Source organism: Jaculus jaculus, chromosome 7, assembly GCF_020740685.1.
Source record: "Jaculus jaculus isolate mJacJac1 chromosome 7, mJacJac1.mat.Y.cur, whole genome shotgun sequence".
Classification (NCBI taxonomy): domain Eukaryota; kingdom Metazoa; phylum Chordata; class Mammalia; order Rodentia; family Dipodidae; genus Jaculus; species Jaculus jaculus.
The window spans coordinates 155,859,749-155,879,691 of NC_059108.1; the positions used below are offsets into that span (position 1 = coordinate 155,859,749).

The following is a 19,943-nucleotide window of genomic DNA, read 5'->3' on the forward strand; positions in this document are numbered from 1 at the left end:
ACTGGCACTCTCTTGTTTAGGCCTTACAGAGAGAGGCCAGAGGAAGTCTGTCCTCCAGAGCTGTGGGTGGCCCTGGAGCTGGAAGCATCAGTACACAGTACTTAAGGAAAAGTCTGCCATGGCTCATCATTTTCATGGCAAAAGTCTTCCATGAACTAAAAGATTATAGTAGTTACAGTTCCTCAGGAGCTGGTGTGTCCATATGCACCTCTCTGGCATGCACAGAGGCTCATGTGCGTTCTACCACGAAAGGCTTTACTAGTGGTATTATTCCAGACCACCTGTAAATGCATTCATAGTTCCTTTCCTCCACAACACGTAAGAGACCAGTTTAGGGCAAAACCTTCCCCTGGACTGGGAGTTCTGGGCTTTTGGAGCTGACTGCCCTGTGTTCACCTGGGCTTTTGTGCCAGGAAAACTGCCTAAGTGTTGAATACATCCCATTTGCTGTTTCATGTAGGTACTGCAGACATCTGGGATTGGCAGTTTCCAGTAGGCTCGGAGGTGGATGTAGATGAGTAGGAGGCTCATTGGGCAGCACTCTCGCCTGGGAGAAGATATGGGAAGCTGGGCTTTGACCAATTCCCATGTTTCTTCAGCCCTAAGGAAATCTCAGAGGTGTCTGAATAGCCCAGACTGCCCATGGTGTGCATGATCGCAGGCATGTAGCCTCTTTAATGATGGCTCTTAGAGAGGGCTGCTAGAGACTACTACACAGGACTAGACAGGCCTCAGTCCCATGGGGAACCTGGGCAGACAGCCACAGGACACCAGCCACATATATAGTGAGGTGGCTGGGAGTGACTTCTCTGCTGTGATCCCTTCAGCTATGCCTCCTTAGCTGCCGCTCTGACTCTCTGCTGTATCTGTCCTTGCACATGACAGGCAAAGCCTCCCCTCGGCACCACTAGCACTCGGTCCTGGGCTTGTGTCCTATTCATCCAGGTGGCATGTTTTCTTTCAGTCATGCAGGACGTGATGGCTTTTGCTGCTTGGGTCCAGCAGCCTTGCCAGTATGGACCAAGTCATTGTACTGCCTCTGTTCTTTCGTTGGTAGCAGTGGCTCTCATGGGTTGTTCACAGTGTTATAAAAAGAATGTCCTTTCTTACAATTGTGGTGGTCCTGGTGGTGCCTGGCAGGTGGCTGCAGGATTGAAGTCCTAGAATATCTGTGTTTTGGAGCCACCTAGAAAGAGAGAATGCTTGTTTTCTACTCTGGCTATCACTATGAAGTTACTCTTTTGGACAGGACTTACATGTAGGCTGAGGCTCTGCCTTGAAGAAAATGAACTGTGATTCAGACTCAGCACACAGGATGAAGAACGGCAGAAGGAGGAAGCAAGCTCAGTGAGAGTGGGGTCAGCCATATTCAATGGATGGCCTTGGTCTTGTTTGCTGACCACTTTGGTGAAGTGGACCCTGCCAGCCACAACCACCCAGTCCTTAGATTTGTGTTGAAATCTTCTGAGTCCTGGCCTGTGGGTCCCAGACCATCCCCTCATCACTTCTGCTTGAGGAAGCATCTTCAGGCTTTTTCAGGTCTGCCATCCAACCACATTGGACCTCTCTCAACCAATGCTCTGCTGTAGCTTCTTCAAATCCTTTCTCCTAAGCCCTGACCAGAACACATACTCAGAGATTCAAACTCACAGAGTCAACCTTATGTCTCAACTATTTTTGGGCTTCTATCAGTTTGAGCCTTGTGTCATTAGCAGATTTCCTAGCAGGTTGATGTATCCTTTCTGTGTGTGGTACAGGGTAGTTCCTGCTGTGGAATGTTATGATCGTTTCATGGCTCCGAACTTTCTGGATAGGGCCCGAGGGAAGCAGCAAGGGTAAGATATCCAGAGATAGAATGACCCAAAGCACCGTGATGTGGTTGTCAGCTGCAGGAAAGTCAGACCACACCTGGCTACTAGGCCCTCAGGACAGGCTCCAGCAGAGGGGGTTCACAGGCTTCGGAGTCACCCTGACCTCACTTGGAGCCATGGGCTGCACTAGACACTGAGCTCAGGTGTGCTGGCCTGTCTTGATGGACCAGAAACTGCCCCTGTACAGGCTGCTTCTGATATAGGCAGGTTGGTTTTCTCTGAAGCCTTTCTCAGTGCTTCTCTATCAGCCACAAAACACCTGGATTTTAATGCTTTGCTGCATTCTCTCCTAGTGTCCAAGATGTATGCACTGTGATGCCAAGTTTGACTTCATCACCAGAAAAGTGAGTGGAGGTGGGGGGGCAGAGGCATGGGGGACAGTGAGCTTTTTTATGGGGAAAGGCCAGTTCCTCTGAGGACATGGATATTGCAGGATCTTTTTTTTTTGAGGGTGGGTCTCACTCTAGCCCAGGCTGACCTGGAACTCTATGTAGTCTCAGGGTGGCCTTGAACTCATGGTGATCCTCCTACCTCTGCCTCCCAAGTGCTGGGATTAAAGGCTTGCATCACCATGCCCAGTTTGTTAGGATCATTTTGAATGCAAATGATACTCATTTTGGTGGGTACTATTGATGGTTAATGGTGTAGCTCATATACCTGTGGGACCCTTCAGAGCCATCCCCACACAGGGAGCACTCTGCTTCCAGAGGTATAGAGGCAGGTCATGATGGGCAGCAGAATCTGACAGTTACATGAGTTGAAGGCTGGTTGTGTGGCTGTGGGGTGCTTGCCAGCATGCATGAGGCCCTACCATCTCAAAATATTTGCCAAGCAGCTCTTCTGAACTAATTTTTCCAACTGGGGCAGCGCCCTGCTGCGTGAGCAAGGCCCTCATTGGGTTTATGTGGAGAGGCATATTTAGGGGTGGTCTCAGGAGTGCTGGTCAGAGGGGCAGGCCTGGAACATCCACACCGGCCCTGCTCACTGCTCACCCTCCATCCTCACCAGCACCACTGTCGCCGCTGTGGAAAGTGTTTCTGTGACCGGTGCTGCAGCCAGAAGGTGCCGCTTCGGCGTATGTGCTTTGTGGACCCAGTGCGGCAATGTGCCGAGTGTGCCCTGGTGTCCCACCGGGAGGCCGAGTTCTATGACAAGCAGCTCAAGGTGCTCCTAAGTGGTAAGCCTGGCAGGGAACTCTGTCTCTTTGTAACTGCTGTAGCTGGTGCATCTCACCCTCCTCCCCCACTTCCTTCTGCATGTTTAGAAGCAGCTGTGGAACCAGTCAGTGCTTCATGATGGAAATGCCAGTCTGACTTCACTGGTACTGACATCAGATGGATGCCAAGCCTGGCCCAGCAGCACCTTCAGGTGGAAGGCTGCCACTAGTAGTCTTTGTGACCAGGGCAATCCGAGAAGAGGCCTAAGATTACAGATGCAGCAGATCCAAACACTGGTTCTGAACTACATTTCTGAGGGTCGGTCTGCCTCCAGAGCTCTGAGAACAACTAGGCCTGTGTCTGCCCCACAAGCCAGGGACCGGCTTCCGTCTCTACCTCTTGGCACCTGTCTCAAGTCAGTTTCTGGAGGATGGTGTCCTCTAGTTTGGGACTTTGTGATAGCTCCCCTACCTGCTTTCTTTGAAGGTTGTAAAGAAACACACAGCTTTGTAAGCATGTAAAATATATAGCCTTTAAGCTTGAGATCCCCCCTAATCCACTGATGCCTTTTTGTTGAACTGAAGGGACCCTTAGCACAAAGTTGTGGTTTCTTTTAGGCTGTCCTCCCCAACTGCTTGTTGGGGACGGGGAAGCAGGGGTTAAAGCAGATTATGTGTACATGTGGTTTTGTCTCCCCAGGAGCTACTTTCCTTGTGACTTTTGGAAATTCAGAGCAATCTGAAGCCATGGTTTGTCGTCTTTCTAACAATCAGAGGTAAGAGTAAGAATCCTACTTGGCACTGGGCTTTGCTGTCATAGATTGTAGACTCCATCACCTAACTCTCACCCTTTTGTTTGCTATAGATGCTTGATTCTGGATGGGGACAGCCATCATGAAATTGAGATTGCACACATCTGTACCGTGCAGATTCTCACAGAAGGCTTTGCTCCTGGAGGTACATGGCCATGCCCTCCTAAGCAGAAGGGTCTGGTACATGGGTGTGGGACAGGAGGCACATGCACTTGGCCCCCAGATGGCGTGCTGTCCTCTTCTGTAGGGCTTTTGTTCAGTCAGTGGCTTTAGAACCCAGCAGGTGAGTGGAGAGGGATGAGAGGGCGATTTGCTTGGGTCTGTCCAGGGTTCTGTTATGCAGATAATCTCCCTTACTGTTTGGTGGTGCTCTAAATGCCATGACCAAGGTTCCCAGACAGATCTGGAGTGGTGGCTGATTGGGAGCGGACATCGGTGTCTGTTGTCACTGTCTCCCCCACAGCCTTTTGTGTGGCTGGGGTCCTATTTGGCTTGTGCCTCCATGAGTTTGTAGTTTTAGCTCAGTCTGACCTTGTCGGCTGAACTGCACAACACATTCTGAACCTGAAGATGGCGCTGCAGCACCTACCTGACCAAACCCATCTTGCTTTCCATTTTCTGACTGGCTTTTGGTTGTTTTTTCTTTCCACTGCCTGCCTACCTTCTTGAAGTAGAAAGAGATATTCACACTTACACCAGTCTCCTGGGGAGCCAGTCTGCTTCTGAAGGTCAGCCTCATCCTCTGTGGGCTACTCCCTCAGCATGCTATGGGCCCTGTAACTCCTGTGTTCCCTTTGCTTCTGTCCATAGGGGTGGGCCATGCCAAGGCTCCTTGTGAAACTCTGGGTTACCTTTTATGGTTAAGGAAGATAGTGGGTCTAGTATATGGGTCTACTAAACAAATGAAAATCTCCAAGCAGGAGAAAATAAGTTTGCTCAGTCCATCTCAAGAAGATGCATTGCTCCATAGTTACCTGCCAGCCCCCAGTAGGCCCAGGCTAGGGCTGCCTCCTGGCCATATGGATTGGGCAGCAGCCGTGTCCTACCACTACCCCTCACAGCCTGGCTTGCTCTATCTCCTATGGCCTCTGGGATTCCTTGGCTCCTGACCACTCCATCTCAGGCTCCTAAGTGAGTAAGCAAGAAGTGCCAGACTAGAAGCACAATAGTCTCCCACAAACACAGGAGGGTGTCTGGGCACCAAGCTGACTAAAGATACCCTGATACCAAGGGTAGAGTCTGGGAAGCTGTGGGTCAGCTCAGACAGATGACTGATGCCAGGTAGGTGCCACCCTACTCTTGTCAAGTGACATTCTCTAGACATTACCCAGGATCAGCCCCACCTCTTGTGTGCCTCCTGTCGGGGAGTCTGAAACTCAGATATCTCACTGAAGTCTCCCCACCCCAAGGAAAAGATGTCTAGCACAGGGATGACCCAACTTCCTTTGAGCAGGCTGAGCTGCTGGCACAATGTGCTTTGGGAGTATTTTCTAGGCTTTGCTGTAAGGCCAAGTCTTTTCTTAGACCCCTTAAAACCTCAGAAGCTTGTCTTGTGTGGATTGGGGTAGAGATAGTGAACTACTAATTGAGCAGAATGGCCTGAGGAGCCGCCCACCAGCCTAGGCCATAGCACAAGGACAGGATGCTGGTACTGTCTAGGGCCTGACAAATCTTTGCTGGGCACATAAATCACAAAAGCATTTCTAGACAGCGGTGGTCATGGCTACATACCAGTAAGCCTGTATTGGACAGAAGCCAGGGGAAGCTCCTGCAGTGATCTGGGCTAGGCCAGGCAGCTCAGTTTGAGCTTTCTAGCGGGATCTCTGGACTTTGGAAAGAGAATGCAGTTCAGCAAGCCTTTGGGCTGGCCCAGCATTCCAGCAGTAGATGGCTCTTCCTAAGTGCCATCTGTACTCACCCCTGACCAGTAGGGTTGAGGCTCAAACTGTTTCCCTCCTTGTCACTAGGTAGAAGGCTAGGTAAAACTGTACAAGGCTGCATGATGGCCCTAAAAGTTGATCTGTTCTTTAAGGGGTTTGTTCCTAAACTCTAATAAACTGCTCAGGGCAGCTGGTCACAGCTTAGAGATAGGGCTGTGTCCTGGCAAGCTGACCTTCCAGCATGGGCTCCAAGGGATCCATAAGGTCTAGGAGAATGCCACTTGATAGGGTGGCATTGCTTAGTTTCATTGATCTACTCAGTTTTGGCCCTGGGGATGGCTGTGACCTCTGACCTCTAGGTGTGGGGTCAGCTTGTATGTGATGATCTGCTTGGCCTGTCTCCTGACGACCAAGACACTTCTCTTAGGTTGGCTGCCTTAGCCATGGATGGTGGGGGCAGGTGATTCTCTGAAGGCAGGAATGGAGATGCCATGGGACATAGAAGGCTTGGCAGTTTTTGAATTGTCTGAGAATAGTGTTCCATTGAGCTTGGTGAAATCCCGAGAGTACCCAAGACATTGGGGTTCCCTCTGGGCTACCTAATCCTGTCTTTCCTCCACAGGCAGCACTAGAGCCACGGGCATGTTCCTGCAGTACACAGTGCCGGGTGCAGAGGGTGTGATCCCGCTGAGGCTGATGGCTGGAGAGGATGCGCATGGCAGTAGGAGGCAGGCAGGAGCATGGCTTGCAGCCATGCACAAGGTACCAGGGTAGGGCTGTTTCAATCCATGGGTTTAGAAAAGGCCTTGTCTTTCCCAGGCATCCGCCACCTACTTGTGGTGCCCATAGCAGCTCTGCTACAAGGCACATAGGTTCAGCCTCAATATGCTTTGTTGTGTTCTGCAGGCTGCCAAGCTCCTCTATGAATCTCGAGACCAGTAACTCCAAGTGAACCAAGAGCACATCAAATTACCAGCTGCTTGTCCCTGCCTGAGCACTCAGGACCTTGCTCCACTTGTGCTGGGAAATACAATTCAAGTATCTGGAAGCAAAGTATCAAGAAATGAAGTGTTCACTTACCTAGTGCAATATGGACACAGCTTATTAACAGTTTAAACAGCTTCATGCTTATGTTTGTGTGTTAGCTCAGCACTTAATGGGAATAGAAGTCTGAGCTACACCACTGTAAACCAGTTTTAATGAGCCCAGAACCACATTTCTATGAGTTCCCAGGTGTGTGAGAAGATTCTGGCCTTCATGTTCATTACTTCTCCCACAGAAACAATTTGTGTGGTGATCACTGAGGTCTCTGATCTTCAAGAATAGCCTTACTACTACATCTGCCATAGCCTGTTTATAGACTGTCCATTCACTTTGTTGCTAATTTGGGTGCAATGAACAATGCTTAATACTTCACTAAGGGGAAGGTGCCAGCTGTTTTTTCTACTCTTCACTTACTATCTCACTATTAAGATGACTGTACAGCAATTTGTATATAAAGTATATGATTAAAAGATATTTTGAAAGTACATGCCAGGCTCTGGCCTCATTCTGTATAGATATCCCATGTCTGAGCCCCTGCTGTTCTGCCTCTAGAACATAAGACTCGCAGCCACCCGGGTGTGAGACAGCAGTTTATTGTGCACATTACAGGGCATCAGTAGTGTTGGGATGGATGAGGCTGCTCCACAGGGCATCACTTCTCAGTGCCATCGTACACTCAATGCTCAAAGATAGCTGATTACAGCACTGTGCCCATGAGTCTATACATGGATTTATACACAGTATGCACAAGACTCATGAAAAATAAAGCCTAAGGGCCTGTGTTTTAATGAGGAAAAAAACATTTCCAACACAATTCTGGTAGTTTTGGATGATCTACTCCAAAAATAATCTTGGTGTATCAAAAGCCTGTCTACACAGTTCGAGCTCCTGGGCAAAGAGTTCTTCACTTGGAACTGGGGCCAAGGTGACTGCATTCCAGTCTGCCAGGGTGGCTCTACTGAACTGGACCCTGCTCCGCCCAGCATAGCCCACCCTAACATTGACTTCTTGTTCAGGCTTCAGTGTCTACCTGTACTCGGAGTAGAAATAAACTCAAGCCACAAGGGGGATAAGAGCCATACTATAGCCAGAGGCCAAAGGAATCAGAGGACCCTATGTGCTGAGGCACCAAAGTCCAGCAGGAAGGAGAACACCCTAAACTGCCCCCATAGGGGCTCCTGCAGGGACACACATTGGACAGTTTCCAAACGGGCTCCTCTGGTAGTGAAGGACCAAGTGGGGAATGTCAGAGGAGGGCAGGGCTGTAGCAGGAGCCATCTGGTAGCAGCTTGCTTTTGCTGAAGGTGAAAGACATGTAGTATGAGAGGTGGCCTTGGGGCCAAGTCATTCAGAGTTTTGTCTTCATTGGCAGCCTTCGGAGGTCATCATAATTACAGGGCTTCTTACTGGCAATAAGGGTGGATGTTCTGAACACAATTTACAGTAATTGGCAAAAACGTAGTCCTCTGGAGGCAAAAGTACCTCTCCCAGTTACCACAGACTGGAGAAGGGCCTCACCTGGGAAGTGTTGGATTCACATTGTGGATGCTGTCTGCTAAGTAAGCACCATGAGACTGTCATAGCTTTTCTGAGGCAGCAGAATCACCTCCAGCTAGTGCTCCAGAAGAAGCTCAGGCGAGTGTTCGCTGCCTGGGCTTGATCCGGGGGTACAACTGTGAAGCAAGATACAAGTTAGTAAGATGACTGAGCAGGAATTGGTCTCAAGGTGCCTCTGCTGTCTACCTCAGCACTCTGTGCTCAGAAAGAGTGAGACTTGTCCTGAGGCCTAAACAACCAAGGGTGTGTGTTTGGTTTTTCAAGGTAGGGTCTCACTCTAGCTCAGGCTGACCGGGAATTCACTATGTAGTCTCAGGGTGGCCTCAAACTCATGACAATCCTCCTATCTCTGCCTCCCAAGTGCTGGGATTAAAGGCATGCACCACCACACTTGGCATAAGCCCAGTTTTTAAAAGGTTCATGACTCCTTGGGCTGGAGAGATGGCTTAGTGATTAAAGTGCTTATTTGCCAAGCCTAGGAATCCAAGTTTGATTCCCTAGTACCTACATAAACTAGATGCACAAGATGGCACATGCATATGGAGTTGGATAAAGGTTAGAGGCCCTGGTCCACTCATTCTCTGCCTCTTGCATTACATCTCATGATGGCTGGAGAGGAAGCCATAGAAGTAGAAAGCAGAGGCAGTACTATTGTCAAAGGACAGATGCTGTCGTTAAAGCAACATAGCTAACAACCTGTGTATTCCAGCCTCTACACTCCTTTTTTATTTTTGAGGCTGACCTTGAATATATACAACATTATCTTCCTGCCTCAGCCTCCTATGTACTTGGATTCCAGTGTGCACCACCACACCTAGCGGTGGAGAATTCCCGGTAGGGAGTAGTCTATGCAGGAGGTCTGGTGCTTGTCAAGGTTCACCATAAGCAAAGCACCCAGATACTGACAGTGCCCTCAGCCTCCACAGGCTCCAGCCACTCCCAGGGTGTGGTACAGCTATGTACCTCCAAGGGCTGCCTGAATCTTGTGCTGCCCCACTTTGCAAATCAAGCTTGCCTATGTATAAAACAGGCTGTGGGGCTTTAAGAAGGGTGGTCTGTTTTCAGCTCTGGTTCCAGCAGAATTGGATCCCACACCACTAGTGGTGTTTTGTGACTTTTACACAAGAAAACAAGGCCAGGGGCTGAAAAGATGGCTTAGTGGTTAAGGTGTTTGCCTACAAAGCCTAAGGAGGACCCAGGTTTGATTGCCCAGTAATCATGTAAGCCTGATGCACATGGTGGCACATGAGTCTGGAGTTCATTTGCAGTGGCTAGAGGTTCGGTACACCCATTCTCTCTCTCTCATTAATAAAAATAAAATATTAAAAAAATATTTAATTTTTAAAAATTTAATTTAAAAATATTTTAAATATTTTAAAAAACATTAAAACAAAAGGAAGAAAACAAGGCCAGCTGACTTCCCAATACATAACCTCTAAATGCTTTGAGTGCTTACCCCCAGCAGGTTTTTGGGCACATAGCCCTCCCGGTCCCCAAGGCGAGCCCACCACCACTCAGTCTCATTTTCATCTTTGCGCTTCAGGATGGTGATGGCATCCCCTTCGTGGAAGGACAGCTCATCACTGTTTTGGGCCTCATAGTCCCACAAGGCGTACACAGTTCCTTTGTTCATCACTCCCAGTTTCTCCTGCACCCCTGGGACCAGAAAACAAGAGTTAGGCCTCAATAGTGGGTGGTCTACAGAGTTCAAGTCAGTTGTCAAAATCTGTAGGGGATGGTTCTGTGGCCCTGTAGATAACAAAGTCCATAGATGCTCAGGTCCCTTTGATAAGATGACATGTGTTTTCATATAGCCTATGTCCACCCTCCCAGTCTCTCTAGATGACATACTAAGTGTTAGGTTGATGGCTGATGAACTACGCTAAGGAATATCAAGAGTACATATTCGGTTTATTTCTGAATGTTTCATTCTGCAAGTAGTTGAAGCCATAGATGTGCCATCTATGAATGCAAAAGACCAACTGAACCATCTTATACAAAGGTCTCCACACATGAAGCCAAGGGGCAGCAGCTCAGGCCTGAGGAAGCTTTGGGTAGAGTGGCCCTAGTTTGTAACCTTGGCTACCAGAAGCACCAGACATGCTTCTAATGGTATTTAAGCTACAACTTGAAACTTACACCTGTAACAAACTTGCAGAAGTCAGTAGATAAGAGCTCTGACTACTGTTGAATGGCACTGAGCCAGTTGCACACAGGGTCTACACTGGCTACTGAGGATACCATCACATAGCTCCTCCAGGTGCCCTGAAAAAGGACTTTCTGCCGAAGCCTTCTTCCATCAGCAATCAAGTGCTCATGTGACTTTCGCTTCCATCCTCTGTGGGCTGGACTCACTCAGAGCTCTTGGACCTACCCAGCCCCATTAAGTGCTTGAGAGCTTATTGCCTGGCTGTACTGTACAAGCTCAGTGTGTAGGCTGGTTGTTTATCACTACACCTCCAAGTCTATCATAGGGATAGACACACCACAGCTTTTCTAGTTGTGTGTGTAATAAATGGTTTGTGACTCTAGTAAAGGACATGGTCCAGCTCTGGGAAAATGTGACCCTGGCCCAATTAGGATATGTGCTTTGCTTTATTCATCAAATGCTGACTCACTGACAGTCCAAGGTTGAAGCGGGCCTGCTTAGAGTCCTATGCATCCCACAGCAAGTATACAGATCAGTGCTGCTCAGCTACCCACACTTTCCATTCTTATGTCCCCAGGGAACTACCTACACCAAGTAGTGAGGGCAGTGTTTTGTTTTTGAGTAAAGGTTTCACTTTATAGCTCTGGGCTGGCCTCAAGCTTGTGATCCTTCTATGTTAGCTCCCAAGTGCTAAGATTATAGGTGTGTACCAAATTTTCAACTGTCTGCAGAGTGAAGGAAGGGACAGTGAGTACTGAAGTATGAGCCACATAGTCAGACCATCTGGACCAGGACCATGGCCATAGTGCTACTTGGCTAGAGGAGCACTGTCTCCCTACATACCATACAGAAACTGGGAGCACTGGATGTATCCCTCTTCCATCTCTTCACATTTGTCTGCAGCAGTCTCAATGTCGCTGATGGTGGAGGCAAAGATGGCAGCTCCACTTTCTACCAGCTGCTTACAGAGGTGAACACTGTTGCAAGAGGCGGCACAGTGCAGCGGTGTCCTAGAACCACAGGGGTTAGGCGGGACATGGAGGTTTGGTGCCACACAGAGCTGCCTGGCACTTGTGTGACACAACTCTCCAAGGAATTTTCATGAAGGTGCTATGTCTTTATGCCAGGCAAGGTTCTAATATTTAAAGGCATGATTTCTACAGATTGTTTTGGATCATGTACATATCTTTGGAGAAAGGAGACAGGGAGTAGATTACAGCATGACCTATAGATAGAGTTGCTCACGGTACAGTGATGCCAATGTACACAAGATACCTAAATGTACTTTTACAATGGCTAAGATGGTAAATCTCATGTGTATATTACCACAATTTAAGAAAATCATTAAGAGCTGTCTGGAGTTGAAAACAACCTATAGCAGACCAGTAACTTGCACAGTGGCAAAGGCTTGATCCTGAGGGCAAATGGAAACAGTTTTACAACACACAAATGTCAAACAAAGGGGACTTTTTGAGTTTTTTTTTTTCATAATCATATGTAAATACAGAACCCAGGGATTTGGAACATCTGAAGAGGAAGAATAAATAATTAGCAGAATGCTTAATTACAGTGCTAATAAAGCAAAGCAAACATACCTATGAAACAAAATAAAAGGAAGACATACAAAATTTATCTTCTGGGGATGAAATGATAGTTATTCTTTGGTCTCTGCTTCTTCCTTATACTTCCCAATTTCCTAGAACATGCATGTTTTCCTTTTGTAAGGTGGGGGAAAGTGAATCTTTGAGTTGCACACCCCTGCTCTCTCACCATCCATCACTGTCAGCAGCATTCACGTTGACACCAAAGTCCAGCAGGAACTTTACAATGTGATGATGGCCGGCACAGACGGCATTGTGCAAAGGGGTGATTCCTTCGTCATTAGGCTTACTGGGGTCTTCCACCTAGGACACAGGGCATGTGAGAGCCAGCCCCCCCCCAACTTCCAGCAGCACAGATGGGGTATGGCTCACCTCATATATGATCCTCTGCACCAGATCAAACTCTCCTTCCAGAGAAGCATCTAGAAGCAGTGCCAGGGGGTTGAAGCGTACTCTCAGCCCATGCCCTGTACGCTCTGAGTTAGGCTTCTTTAGGTTGGTCCGTTTGCTCTGTAGGGAAGGAAGTGTACTTTCAGTATACAAGTGACCTAACAAGGTGAGGACCAGTCCAACTCTTCCTGTGGGAATGGCAAGAACTAAACCCATAGGCAACAAGTCTCCAAGAGCCACCCCACAAGGGTCCAGCCATCTGTGAAAAGCATCACTCAGAGCCTGATCTCTGGTTGGCTCATAGAGGGGAATGGCTGGGTGGAGCTGCTAGTCACTCCATGGAAGACCCGTGGTTTATGAAAGCCATGCTGCTGAGCCAGAGATATCAGCCTCAAGATAGTCAAAAGCTCACCCCTGTGAACAAGGGACAGGGCTCTTCCCACTAAGAAAGCCTTGTTGACAGTCCCAAGATGGCCCTGATGCCTCTCTGCTGTGTCAAAACTGATCTCCCTAGGGCCTTTTGGCTAGGTGCTTCCCCCTCTGCCTGTCTGTCAAGGTTTCAGGGGTAGCTCACCAGGGCACTGTGCTCTCATTTGGGCCCTTACTCTGTATGATCATTTGACTGCTTTCTCCCCAGGCCTAACTCTTTGTGGCAGGGACATGTGTGACTTTGGTTTAGTACAGACCCCCACCACAGAAGCTGCTGGAGGGTGGATGACAGGAGGTAGAAGTGCTGGAAGAGGAATCTGCTCCTCCCCTGGAGATGGGGCCTCAGCCACAGGACTTGGAATCTGCTCTGTGGAGGGGACCACAGCCACGTTGTTATTGTTGTCCTCTGCAGGCTCAGCAGTTTGGTGGGTGATTTGGGGACAGATGAGCTTCTCTGGCTCAGGGGAAGGTAACTCATTATCATTGGCATCTGAAGATGGGGCAGGCTCATCAGGAAGTGGAGCTGTGGGCTGGGCAGGACTAGACTCATCCAGGTTGCCATTGGCATTGGTATTTCCATTGTCTACATCAGCTAAAGTGCCCACAAAGTCCTGTGAAGGGCTGGGCTGGTAGAAGGGGGTGCCTTCCATGCCACCAGCCAGGGTGTTAAATCGCTGGTACAGCAACTTTTGGATGTTGGGCCCACCAGGGCCCTCTGGCTCGGTGATGGAGCTGCGCTTCTTCAGAGGCCGGGGTGCATTTGCCAGCTTCCTGCGGAGGGCCTCCAGGTCTGCATCACTCTGATAACGAAGCGGTGAGTGCACAATGGGAGTAAGCTTGGTGGGGCTGAGTGGCCGTGGCAGGCTCTCCACTGTGCTGCTTTCTCCAGGTGCAGCAGGGCCCTCTTGTTCTGGCTCTTTCTCAGCACACTCTGAAGGTGGCTGTGGCTGTGCCGTGCCTGTGCCTGTGCCCAGTGACCCATGAAGAAAAGGTAAGGGTGATGGAGATGCTGACCCCGATGGTAGCACAGGTTTGCCGTACACTGAAGAAGAAACAAGGGATAGAACAATTTCAACATGGCTGTTGTAATGGGCATAGTCCCCCACTGACAACATGAGACAAGAGCTTCCACTGGTGCTGAGTTTGACTTTTAAATCCCTAGCATACCTCTTACAAGACCCTACTCTAGCTCCTCCTAGAGGGTTCAGGTTTTTTTTTTTTTAATTGACAACTTCGATGATTATAAACAATATCCCATGGTAATTCCCTCCCTCCCACTTTCCCCTCTGAAATTCCACTCTCTACCATGTCCCCTTCCCCTCTTAGTCTTTCTTTTATTTTGATGTCATGATCTTTTCCTCTTATTAAGATGGTCTTGTATAGGTAGTGTCAGGCACTGTGAGGTCATGGGTATCCAGGCCATTTTGTGTCTGGAGCAGCACGTTGTAAGGAGTCCTACCCTTCCTTTGGCTCTTACGTTCTTTCTGCCACCTCTTCTGCAATGGAGAGGGTTCAGTTTTATATTTGGATTCCAGATCTCTGGGCTCTCTCTTAAGAAAAAAAATTATATATATATTTGCAATGAGAGACAGACAATGAATGAATGAATATGAACACACCAGGGCCTCTTGCTGCTGCAAATGAACAGATTCATGCTCTACTGTGTGCATCAGGCTTTATGTGGGTACTTTGCAAGCAAGCACCTTTAATGGCTGAGCCATCTTTCCAGCCCCTGAACCGGGCTCTTTCAAAAGAAGTAAAGGTAGTTGACCTGACTTTCCCTGCTCCAAACAAGCCTGCCTTATCTTGTGGCCAAAGTGCCAGAAACACTAAGCCTGCATCTGAGCCCAAGACTGGCTCATGAAATGTGAAGACACTCATCTCCTTGGAGCAAGACAACTTTGACCTGGTGGCCCAGGAGCTTCTCCCATGGACAGAACTCTGCCCACAGGTAACAATGTACATCACCTGGGAGATCTCTAGCAAGGGATAGCCCAGAATTCCCAGGGACCCCTAAACTACAGGTCTGGATGCTATTGCCAAGTGCAAGAATGTCTGAGGAGACCACATCCCAGTCCTCTGGCAAGGGCAAGAATCACCTTTGGCTTCTGTGGGATGTGTGGAACTAAGCTTCACCTTCTCATGTGCCTTCCTAAAACAGCCTCCACTCCGTTATCCAGCCTGGGCTCTGCTCCCTGCAGCTAGCTATTGGAGATTCTTGAGCAGCACATGTCCTTACACTGCCTATGCCTAGGGCTCTGGCTCAGCCATGGCTAGCAGGCCTAGAGTTCAAGGCCTACCTTAGCTTACTGGATAGCTGATGGTATAAGTTACCATAAAAAAGGAGAAAAATGCAGTCTCCAGAATCTCATCTTTCTTTCTTTTTTTGTCTGTGCCTGAGAACCACTGCTGCATGTTTTTTTTTATGTTGTACTGAAATATTAATTGAAGCTTTAAAAGCATAAATGAAATGTATCAATCTGGATATATAGTAAAATACATTGTTGACTATTGGTGTTTTCTGGAAGTTTGTTGTGTAATTTGTACAACTTAATCAGGATTAAGAAATGACATTGTGTAGGATATGCTATCTATTTGAATTTGATATAAAATGTTTCTTAAATGCATATCTCAAATACTTCCTGCCTGACATATATAAGCTTCCGTCAGTACTTCCAAGTTAACTAATTGTCTTGGATCTTTTTCTTCTTATCATACTTTATATAAATTCTGTTTTTATTTTTATTTTTTGGTTTATTTTTATTTATTTATTTGAGAGCAACAGACAGAGAAAGAGGCAGAGAGACAGAGAGACAGAGAGAGAGAATGGGCATGCCAGGGCTTCCAGCCACTGCAGACAAATTCCAGATGCATGTGCCCCCTTGTGCATCTGGCTAACGTGGGTCCTGGGGAATCAAGCCTCAAACCGGAGTCCTTAGGCTTCACAGGCAAGCGCTTAACCGCTAAGCCATCTCTCCAGCCCTAAATTCTGTTTTTAAACACTAAGATTTCTTTTTTCAAGGTAGGTTCTCACTCTAGCCCAGGCTGACCTGGAATTTATATGCAGTCCTTGAACTCACAGAAATCCTCGTACCTTGGCCTCCTGTGTGCTAGGATTAAAGGCACGTGCCACCACACCTGGGTATATTAAGATTTTTTTTTAATTTTTATTTATTTATTTATTTATTTGAGAGTGACAGACACAGAGAGAAAGACAGACAGAGGGAGAGAGAGAGAATGGGCGCACCAGGGCTTCCAGCCTCTGCAAACGAACTCCAGACGCGTGCGCCCCCTTGTGCATCTGGCTAACGTGGGACCTGGGGAACCGAGCCTTGAACCAGGGTCCTTAGGCTTCACAGGCAAGCGCTTAACCGCTAAGCCATCTCTCCAGCCCAAGATTTTTTTTTAAAAGAAAAAAATAGCCTAATTCTTAAAGAAAGGTCATAGAACTGTATCATAGCCCAACTATGTATTTACTTTTATTTTTATTTTTTCTTTAAACAGGATCTTATGCTAGCCCAGCTGACCTGGAACTCATTTTGTAACCCAGGTTGGCCTTGAACTCATAGCTATCTGTCTACTGCAGTCTTCTGACTCCTGGCATTAAAGGAGTGCCACAATGCCGGTTCAACCATGTATTTTTTTTTTTTTTTAACCATGTATTTCTATCCCCTTAGTATCCAAAAATATTTGCAAAGTAAAAAAACAACAAAACAAAAGCCTACTTAAAATGTATGTGTGTGGTGTGCCTGTGTGTATGCCTTTCTTTCTTTTGAAAGAACAGGGTCTGGTTATGTTACTTAGGTTGGCCTGAACTCTTAGGTTCAAGTAACCCTCTCTCTCACCTTAGCCTTCAAGTAGTAGATGGGACTACAGGTACACACCATAGCACCTGGTGAAAACAACTTTGAATGTTCAACCTCCAGCACTGGGAGGGAGGTGTAGGACTCTTACTTTAGAAAGGTTTGGGATGCTGAGTTTGGGAGAGAATAAATCCTTTCTGGCCTATGAAGAATCTCATCTTTCTTAATGCTAGATTTACCAAGTGGTACAGGAAGGTAGATATTCAGATGGGAAGTCAGAGCTGTGATCAGTCTGCAAAACTGCATTTTACTCCCATCCTGTACTGACATTCTATACTCTAAGTGAGAATTATGTTTATCTTAAGTAGCACATGGCCCAAGCACAAGGATCTGTATTTTCTTTTTTTTTCTCAATTTTTATTAACATTTTTCATGATTATAAAAAGTATCCCATGGTATTACCCCCCCCCCATGTATTTTCTTAATTAGAATGTAGTTTCCTATTCCTAACAGGAAAATATACACCCAGCATACCTGCTTTAACTGACTTGTTTAAGGCGCCATGAACTGCAGGCTGATAATTCTTAGGTGGTGTGGCTTGTTGGAGGTACATGGAATATATGGAACTTGAATTTACTGTCTGGGGTCCTTTCCTGGGAGACTGTGGCCTTGACCCTTTATCAGCCAGAAAGGGCCTAATGGCCACCGTCAGTGGAAGCTCAGGTTTTCCATCTCCAGCCGGAAATGGCCCCACTGGGGGGTATGTAGGACTTGGTGGCACAGAAATCCTCTGCTGAATCTGCTGTGATGTGCCAGGCTGAGGGGTGCTGCCTGCTGGTGGCAGTGGAGCAGGTTTCTGACGACCTGATGGGCCTGCACTGGATCTGGGCAGGCTGCCTTCTTTCCTCCTCTCCAGGGAGTTTGTTGATCCTGGGCCCAGAGGTGCAGAACTTGGGTATGTCCCATAGCTTGGAGGCAGTGGCTTGCCTACACCAGGGATGGGTGGTGGCCCTTTACCAATCTCGATGCCCTAAATTTAGATGTTAAGAAGAAACACAAAGTCATCCTTTGAAACATTAAGCATGTTTCTATCCATAGTTGCAAGAGAAAACACAGGAGGATCTATAAGCCCTTGAAACTGGCTCATGAGGACACAGGGCACACTATTAGGCTCATCATCTGTCAGCACTTGTGCATCATATTCAGGCACCTACAGGACTCTGGGTGTAGGGTGTGGACATGTACAGGATTAACTTGCCTCATGACACTGCACACTGCTGAAGTATGAAGGGCTGAAGGGGAATTCAAGGCTCTGTGGTAAGGAAAGATGACCTACCAGCTTCTCTGTGGCTCCCAGTGCTGACAAGGGCAAAGGCTGGCTTGAAATTGCACCCTGCTTTAGGGGCCCCTCCATGCTGGAGTCCTTCCAGTCTGCACTGGCCATCTGTGCTGACTTCACTGAAGAGCCAGAATTCTGCTTTAATGTTGGCCAGTTTCCATCATTAGCTTGAGAAGAACACAGAATTTAAGTCAATTTTTTCTTGAGTTAGTTGAGCTACCCTAAGAATTGTACCCTGACAAAAGAGGATATAGCATTGGGACTTCACATTTGGAGGGAGTTCCATTAACCAAGCAGTTGGTATACACCTGTTTGAACACCCACAAATAAACCCAAGGGGCAATCTTGGCCAGCTCTCAATAGGGTCAACTGTGCAACACAGGGTCTTACCATGCTGGATAACAGAAAAGTTCATTTAATCCACACCACAGAACACAGCCGGTACTTACTTTTTAGACACCATTTATCAACACAATCACTGAACAATACAAAAACTTATCATTGACTTTGGAACAGACCTGATGTGTATACTATGATTAAAATACAATTTCCTTAATGTGAGGAATTCCTTCTCTCCAAAATAATCTATGACCACAGGGCTAGTGTATGTTCCCTCTGATTGGATAGGAGAAGTAGCTAAAATTCTATTGCAGATATCAGAAAGCCAGTAATCAACCCCAGGGTACCGGGAAAACCACTGCAAATTTAAGTCTTTTTTTTTCTTCCCACAGAGCATTTTCCAAACTGCAAAAGGGGTCATATGCAATAACCTGAACCTTCTAGGACACCTGTGCTTCAGGTGTGTGCTGCCCTGACTTGGGTCCTTGATTTTTTTTTCTTTTTTTTTCGAGGTAGGGTCTCACTCTAGCTCAGGCTGTCCTGGAATTCGCTGTGTAGTCTCAGAGTAGTCTCAAACTCTTGGCAATCCTCCTACCTCTGCTTCCTGAGTGCTGTGATTAAAGACATGTGCCACCATGCCAGCTAGGTCCTTGATTCTTTTCAATAGGCTTATGTGTTGAGCTGCTTTGAATAGACCACTTTCAGCTCACAGCAGCTAGGCATGGATAAGAATTAGCACAGGCAGGGCTGGAGCGATGGCTTAGTGGTTAAGCGCTTGCCTGTGAAGCCTAAGGACCCCGGTTCGAGGCTTGGTTCCCCAGGTCCCACGTTAGCCAGATGGACAAGGGGGAGCACGCGTTTGGAGCTCATTTGCAGAGGGCGCGCCCATTCTCTCTCTCCCCCTCTATCTGTCTTTCTCTCTGTGTCTGTCGCTCTCAAATAAATAAGTAAATAAATTAAAAAAAAAAAAAAGAATTAGCACAGGCAGCAGCAGGGAAATCATGTCTACACAACGACGCTTCAATATGTTCTGAGGCATACGCATGCGCTACAATGCTATACTGCTGTCCATCCTGACTGGCCTGTGGCTGCAGCAGTCAGTCTGATCTGCTGTGGTGGCAGCCCTGGACCAGGCTGTGCTCATTGCAGCACATTCTACTACAATGCTAATTCCGTTCCCCATGACAAGGCTCCAGAGTAATGCCAGCCCAGACAGATGGCCCCAGGCATTTCAAGGTCAGCAGACTCATCTTGCTCTCCTTGGCCTACCACCCTCCAACTAGCTGCAAGTCTGCATTTTCACACCTCATGGCTGACTCTTGGACTGGATGTAGGGTGGGTTAAAAAAAACTCACCAGAGACACTGACATGAAAACTCAGCTGACTGCAAAAGGAGGCCTAGGGTGTGGACAGGTGGGCTGACTGAGATTTCCTGCCATCTCTCATGATCACCAGGAATATGGCTGCTCAGTAGTTTCTGAAGTTCCACAGCAAAGGGAAGTTTTATGGAAAATAGCCACAGGGGGACTGAGAAACAATCTTTCTTTTTAGGACAAGGTAGGTGTAAAAGAAA

The 19,943-nt window shown here is 47.6% G+C and overlaps 2 protein-coding genes across 9 annotated transcripts in view; one reads left to right on the forward strand and one right to left on the reverse strand.

Annotated features, from left to right (window-relative positions):
* The window catches only part of Zfyve21 (zinc finger FYVE-type containing 21), a 16,399-nt gene extending 9,151 nt beyond the window's left edge, over window positions 1-7,248 (forward strand). The window contains exons 2-8 of one of the 3 annotated variants that reach the window (XM_045155349.1): window positions 2,165-2,215; window positions 2,880-3,048; window positions 3,728-3,803; window positions 3,893-3,984; window positions 4,511-4,567; window positions 6,342-6,481; window positions 6,626-7,248. In XM_045155349.1, coding sequence (XP_045011284.1) covers window positions 2,165-2,215; window positions 2,880-3,048; window positions 3,728-3,803; window positions 3,893-3,984; window positions 4,511-4,567; window positions 6,342-6,481; window positions 6,626-6,661 — 621 coding nt within the window. In that variant the 3' untranslated portion in view covers window positions 6,662-7,248. The remainder of the gene's footprint in view (window positions 1-2,164; window positions 2,216-2,879; window positions 3,049-3,727; window positions 3,804-3,892; window positions 3,985-4,510; window positions 4,568-6,341; window positions 6,482-6,625) is intronic. The other 2 variants (XM_004665633.2, XM_045155350.1) reach the window with 2 other exon arrangements.
* A 92-nt stretch (window positions 7,249-7,340) lies between these two features.
* The window catches only part of Ppp1r13b (protein phosphatase 1 regulatory subunit 13B), a 103,693-nt gene continuing 91,090 nt past the window's right edge, over window positions 7,341-19,943 (reverse strand). For 4 of the 6 annotated variants that reach the window (XM_045154743.1, XM_045154740.1, XM_045154739.1 and 1 more), the window contains 8 exons: window positions 18,029-18,198; window positions 17,227-17,722; window positions 13,147-13,931; window positions 12,443-12,580; window positions 12,240-12,373; window positions 11,313-11,479; window positions 9,777-9,976; window positions 7,341-8,436 (listed from right to left, as the gene is read on the reverse strand). In XM_045154743.1, the coding sequence (XP_045010678.1) occupies window positions 8,395-8,436; window positions 9,777-9,976; window positions 11,313-11,479; window positions 12,240-12,373; window positions 12,443-12,580; window positions 13,147-13,931; window positions 17,227-17,722; window positions 18,029-18,198 (2,132 nt within the window). In that variant the 3' untranslated portion in view covers window positions 7,341-8,394. The remainder of the gene's footprint in view (window positions 8,437-9,776; window positions 9,977-11,312; window positions 11,480-12,239; window positions 12,374-12,442; window positions 12,581-13,146; window positions 13,932-17,226; window positions 17,723-18,028; window positions 18,199-19,943) is intronic. The other 2 variants (XM_045154742.1, XM_045154741.1) reach the window with 1 other exon arrangement.